Here is a 6,377-nt window from a genome sequence, read left to right as displayed (position 1 = left end):
AATCAAAACTCTTAACTTGACCAATTTGTTTCTTGAATCGCTTAGTTCCATTCCAACCCACTATATTTCATCTTAAGGATGGCATGATTTGATAACGATGGACTTAATGGGCAGTTTTCTGGTGTCACAGGTAATCACCCGCATTCCTGAGTCTGGTTATGGAAGGGGCAGATGGAGGAGTGTGCATCTTTCAACACGAGTTGAAAACTGGCTGAGAAGGTAGTTGCCTTTAAAACATCTCAAGTAGAGAACTTTTACCTTGGGTGAGATGTACTTGAATTTCAGAACTTAACAAATTTTTATTACTTTTTATTGAAAACTGCACTGAACGCTAAATGTCCACCTTTACAATAAACAGACACAGTAGCGGTAACTCACACTAAAACAAAACACTTCCGATAGCCATTATTTTTCTGTTTGGGACAGTTTTAAAGGTTTTTTTTTGTTGTTTTTTTTTTGCTTTTTTTTTTGTCACAAAAAACAGGAATGTACCTATACAAAGGCTCAAAATAGGCCATCTTTTAAACAAAAAGGCGATGATTCACAAAAGACTATGAATATAACATGTAACTAGTTGATACAAATCTAATAGGATTTGTTAAAATCAGTCACATCTAATAACACACCTGAAGTGTTCTTGTATAAAATATCACGTGAAGAAAAGAAGATTTATCAATGTCTAAAAAAGTGGGTTTGTTCATAGACAATCTGACAAGTTACCATAAAAAGTGTTTCCTGAGACATAAGGAAATGCAACATTATTTTTCTTGAACTCTTTTAGCTCAAGACTTTCCACTCAATAAAATAGCTGAGGATCTGAAACTGAGAAAATATATTTGAGTACAAACAGCTTGTGAAACTTAATACTTTTTTTCTTTCTTTTTTTTTCTTTTTTTCCTTTTTTTGCATCATCAAGAGGGTTTTACTGAATTCAGAACCAACTCGCCCGCTCAGTATGCAGTTCAGATTGGAGAGACTTCTGTACAGGAGCCTGTACGGTCTTCGATCCTACGCAGTTGTCTAACACGGGCAAACAGTTTTCTCCCCATTTGGTAGTAATTTTAAATCTTCCTATAAGCAAAAGAGGTCACCAGCCCCCATGGACCAAAGGGACTAGAGTCATAGGAGGGGGATATCCTCTTAGTATCTTTTTTTTATTTGACGTTTGGAATTCCTGATGCAACATTCTAGAGCAAGGTGTTCAGGACCTGCTGTGCCCAAGGGGCTGATAAAGGAAAAGGATCTATTTATTCTTTGTGATTTGATGCACAGATGAAGAACGTAACACACAAGAACAGAAGTTGGTCGTTAATAAATCACGTCCTAGTCTTTCCGCACTTCCGTGACCAGATGACAGCTTCAGCCTTCCCACGCCTCGGCTTCGAGCTCTCTCAACACTGCAACGTCAATGATGCATATGTCCGGAATCGGTTCAAAAGACGGTCCAAGTCCTTTTCTCAGTTCATCTATTTTTTCACTGTCTCTTGGTCCCAGGTTTATCTGAATGATGACCGTTCGTCATTCTCTGCTATTGCTCATTGGGGTGCTCTCTATTGTCCCCGTGTTTTGTAGGCTGGTTGGGAGAGGGAGCTTGGGAAGGGTGTGCCACTGTGGGGAGGTTGTGAGTCACAGGGATGCCTCCGGGGATGATCCCTTCCATGGCTGCAGGAAGTCCTCCCGGAGCCACACCCACGATGCCTGGCGGGTATCTGAGGAGCAGAGAGAGAGAGGGCCGGTGAGTCCAGAGCCAGGCAGGGCCAAGCTCTCAGCTCTGCCTACTAAAGGTCATTTTTTTAGTGGGTTAGTTTGTCACTTTACCCCCAAAGCAAGAAGAAATCTACATGGAAAACCTAATAAAAAGCTGATATTTTAATCCATAAAGAACAAAAAATCTAGCACAAACTTTGTAGCTTTCAGACAATAAGAATAGCCCCGGTTATATCCATGGACACTGTACTGCATTTGTACAAAAAGACCCAGTCCCAAGTTTTCCAGTTGCCCTAAAAGTACTCATTAGTTCTATCGATGCTTTTAATGATTTCCCAACAGACAGTATGAAGTCCCGATACTAAATGTGGCTCCCTAGGTGAGCTAAGTCATGTGCTCTCGTGGCCTGAGATGTGAAACAGGACACAGCAGCAGGGGGAGAGGTGAGCCGGCGATGGGCTCGTCTTACGATGTAGGCACACGAGCTGCTGTGTGTGCAAGGACACGTGGCATTAAGCCACCCACAGAACATATGGCTCCTATGCAAATGCGAGTCCGTGTATTTAAACATTTCTAGGATAAAACAGACTTCATTCTAAAGCACCTGCCTTAGAAAAGACTCCTCCATTCAAGTTGAACCCTTCACCCCTGGCTCCCCAACCTGCCGCCTGTCACAACTATTCACTGGTTGGTCAGAAATCAAGGACTCTCCAGGACGCGGGTGAACAGGGATCCTGTGAGCTACAGTCCCAAGACCAAGGGCCACAGAATCTTTGTCAATGGAAAGACTTAAGATGTGGCCTTTAAAGGACAGGCTGCCAACGATAAGGAACTGGGAACCTGGGGCGGAGGCAGGTTCAAGTTAATGATACGGAAGTACTATTCGAAGGGTCAAAATGGGTGGGACTTTATACTAGAACACTCCAAACCGCAATGTAAACAAAGCCAGCAGACCCAGGAAGAAAACCCCACGACTTCCTCAGAGTCCGAGCTTTCACCTATGGGTCCTGTCACGCTAACTCCATTTACACCTCCCCGGCCCTGGGCTGGTCAGAGCCGTGATTCACAACAGGGCAGGTTAGGCAGCAGCTGCAGCCCTTTCTGGTTATTACAGCTGGGAGTGTGAGGTGCTGGTGGAGGTCGCACGTCCCACTGTGCAAAGGCTGGGCCCCCAGGGGAGAACGATCTGGCCCGGGACATGTATCCTGCCAGCAATGGGGCCACCGTGGGCCACAGCAGGACAAAAACGTCCTTCTGGAATTCAAGGCTGCAGCTCCTCTAGAAAGCGGGAACACGGACTTCCCTGTAAGCCCAGCAGTGGTGGGGGGGGTGGGGAACGATCACCCCTGAAACCCTGCTCCCTTCTAGGGGCTCTGCGGGCTCTGGGCCAGGAGAGTCAGACTAGAGAACACATTCACCAACAGGCCCCTTCCCCCGGAAATCTCGGGAACTTCTCACCCAGAAGCCCTCTGGTTTAGGGGCGGCTTGGCATGCCGGGGGATTCCTCGCAGTGTTCTCACCCTTTGGGGAATGCACTCCCATTCCCACCTTTATAAATAGGAACCCCGATTCTAGGCTGTACTCCAAGAGCTGTGTTTGCTCCACAGAAATGGGGCATCAGAAGAGGTGAGGACTGCACTGCCGGGGCCCGGAGCACGCCCGTGGGCTGCGCCTCTCTGTGCTCCCCTCTCCCGGGGCAGAGCAGAGGCTCCGGCCCAGGCCGCTGCCGTCCCGCTCCTCACCTGTACGTGGCGCCGTTGAGCTCCGGATGGATGGCCTGCTGGTCTATTACTGACCAGGGAGCTGTGGTGACAAAGAATTCCTTGTTCACGCAGTTTCTTAAGCTTTCGGGGATGCGACCTGGAATAGGACGATTAAAATTAATCATGTATGTTTTTAAGGTCACAGTGTGTGATGTATTACACTCAGCAGCTGCTGCTGGGGAGCCCCCGTCAGTGTCTGAGCCCAGAGTCCCGGCTCTTCCCCCGCAGTGAGGGGCCTGGCCCTTTCATTTGCAGGGAAGGGGCAACGTGGCAGGGCCCACGCACTGCGCTCTTCACACCGGCCCCCAGCGGGAGCAGAAAGGAGCCTCCCTCCGGCTCCCACAGTGGGGGCGCTTGCGCTTGGCTGCCTGAAAAGGGAATCCAGGGGCGCCTGGGGGCTCAGCGGTTGAGCCTCTGCCTTGGGTTCAGGGCGTGACCCCGGGTTCCTGGGATCCAGTCCCGCATCAGGCTCCCTGCACAGAGCCTGCTTCTCCCTCTGCTTATGTCTCTGCCTCTCTCTGTGTCTCTCTTGAATACAGAAGTAAAGTCTTTAAAAACAAAGAAAGGGAGAATCCGTCTCCTCCGAAATTAAGGTCAGGGCTTGGATTAACAGTCCAGCTCCTTCAAAATGTCATCAACAGGATCCCTAAAAACTCCACCTGCCTGCAGTGGGGGTGACAGCAAGCCTGTCGCCCCCCTTCACCCCCGGCGCCGGCTGGAGGGCTCACCTGTGATTGCCCGGCGGATCTCGGTGGCGGCTGCCTCCCTCATCTCTAGTGAGGCTTGCTCACTGTACCACGCTGTGTGCGGCGTACAAATGAGATTCGGCGCATCTTTCAAGGGACCCTGAGCAAAGCTAGAGAAGTGCAGAAAAACAAGCGAATGAGAAGAGTGGAGGAGGCCTCCCCACCCTGCTCATCTAAAGGGAGCTCGTGGCCATGCAGACAGCGGCCAGGGTATTGGCGTAGAGGCACGCGGGCAGTAGGACACTTCCGCGAGGCTGGGAACCGAAGAACGTACCTACCCATCAGAACGTTTATAGTCCGTGTCGGGAGTGATCGGGGGCTCAGACGGGAGGCGCCCCTCCGCTCCAGACCCTCCCACGGCTGCCCTTCCTTTCAGACACTTCCTGACGCCCCTGGTGGCCCTCTGGCCCTTCCCCGAGGGCTCCAGGCACAGCACGGAGGCCACCACTCGGGTCGCACGCCCGGCGACAGCCCAGCACACCCACCTGAAAGGCTCCGATTCGTGCACGTCGAGGGCGGCCCCTCGTATCCTGCCTTCCTTGAGGGCCTGGGCCAAGGCTTTCTCATCCACCAGCCCGCCGCGGGCCGCGTTCACCAGGAAGGCTCCTTGCCTCATCTGTGGGAGCAAGGGAAGGCCGTCAGAGGCCGCCACGGAGGGAGGCCTGCGGTCTGGCTCCTTCGTGGGCGGCCGGGCCTGGCCGTTCCCGCAGCGCGTCCCCGAGGGCCTGGAGGCCCTAAGGCGGGCGGCAGGCTGGAGCGGTGACTGGTCACCGGCCCGTTGCTTCTTGGAGGCCAGACCCCATCGAGACGGGTCCCTGCTGGCTCCTCACCGACGTCCTTCCCTTCTCACCAGAGCATTTGCAGGCCACCTCCCATCCCCCCCTTTTGTTTTGATGGAAGTTTCCAGGGGCTGAGGGCGTCTCTGTCCAGTTACCTGCTTTATAGTAAAGTCATTGATGAGGTGGTGGTTATGTTCGTTGAGATTACAGTGCAAGGAGACGCAGTCGCTCTGATACAGTAAGTCCTGCAGGGTGTAGACCCTCTGCACGCCCAGGGACCGCTCTATCCCATCCTGCAAGTAGGGGTCATAAAATATGACGCTGAATCCAAAGGCCTTGGCTCGAACAGCAACCGCCTGCCCCGTGCGACCTGTGCAGAGAGAGAGCGTCCAGGTGAGCGAGTCCGCAGTCCCGCCCGCCGCGGCCTGCACCTGCCGGAGGAACCCGTGCCCGGGGCGCGGAGGTGCAGGCGCCGGCGTGTCTCCTTAGCTTCCTGGGCGAGGAGGCCGGGCTTGTTGTTTGCACTGGGCGTGTGAGCGCGCGGACGTTCCTATGACGTACGTGTGCCAACGTCAACACAGCTAGACACTGTTCTAGTGAAGCCACGTGCCCTTCCTGCCCAGTCCCGGCCATCAGCGTGCCGGCCCCGTGTCCCTGCGTGCGCAGCAGGCTTCTCCACCTGAGCTTCCTTTCCTGAGACGCCGAGGGCAGTAGCAGAGAACGTTCTCTTGCCAATCAGCACTGGGTTTGCTCACGGAAGGGGCGAAGTGATCACAACTGACCGCACTGAGCACCGCAGAGCGGCGTGAGCACTGACTGGCACGGGGCCGGGGTGGGGGGTGACGGCGGGCCCGGGGTGGCGCTCTGACGGGGAGGGAGGCCAGGCGACCCTCAGGCCTGCAGGCTGGCCCCGACCTGCCAGGGGAGGAGCCCCGTGCCCCCGGGCTCCCAAGTGGCTGTCACCTGCACAAACCCACTGAAGCCCATGGCCAGCGCCCCCTACTTCCCAGCGCTGTTTTCGGCTTGAAAACAAAGTAGTCTGCGTGATGCTGGGACGGCCCGTCTGGAAGTGTGTGGAATCCACCTTTATCTGAAACCAGTGCTCAATGGTGCGGGGGAGGGAGAGGGAAACAGGAGGTGTCCCTTCCCAAACCAGCAGCCCACACGAGGGCATCAAGGTGGTGGACTGTCTCCCGCTCCTGCTGCGCTTCAATCTAGGAGGGCAGCAGGGAGGCAACGGCCTGGGCGGGAGGCGGAGGTTTAACGAGGTCGTTGTGCTGGAGAGGGCCAGCTGCAGGGCAATCCGCGGGTGCTTCTGCCCCCTGCCCGCCCCCTTCAGTGTCACCACTTGGATGCAGGGAACCAGGGACCGTAGCCACACA

At 53.9% G+C, this 6,377-nt stretch overlaps 1 protein-coding gene across 12 annotated transcripts in view; it reads right to left on the bottom strand.

Annotated features, from left to right (window-relative positions):
- Window positions 1–296: 296 nt before the first annotated feature.
- Window positions 297–6,377, bottom strand: part of CTBP2 (C-terminal binding protein 2) — a 156,857-nt gene continuing 150,776 nt past the window's right edge. For all 12 annotated transcript variants that reach the window (XM_041743242.1, XM_041743247.1, XM_041743241.1 and 9 more), the window contains 5 exons: window positions 5,151–5,365; window positions 4,702–4,832; window positions 4,199–4,326; window positions 3,450–3,567; window positions 297–1,709 (listed from right to left, as the gene is read on the bottom strand). In XM_041743242.1, the coding sequence (XP_041599176.1) occupies window positions 1,529–1,709; window positions 3,450–3,567; window positions 4,199–4,326; window positions 4,702–4,832; window positions 5,151–5,365 (773 nt within the window). In that variant the 3' untranslated portion in view covers window positions 297–1,528. The remainder of the gene's footprint in view (window positions 1,710–3,449; window positions 3,568–4,198; window positions 4,327–4,701; window positions 4,833–5,150; window positions 5,366–6,377) is intronic.

This window comes from Vulpes lagopus, chromosome 2, assembly GCF_018345385.1.
Source record: "Vulpes lagopus strain Blue_001 chromosome 2, ASM1834538v1, whole genome shotgun sequence".
NCBI classification, from domain to species: domain Eukaryota; kingdom Metazoa; phylum Chordata; class Mammalia; order Carnivora; family Canidae; genus Vulpes; species Vulpes lagopus.
Note: the sequence above shows the minus strand (reverse complement) of the source record. Positions and strands in the feature narration are given on the sequence as shown.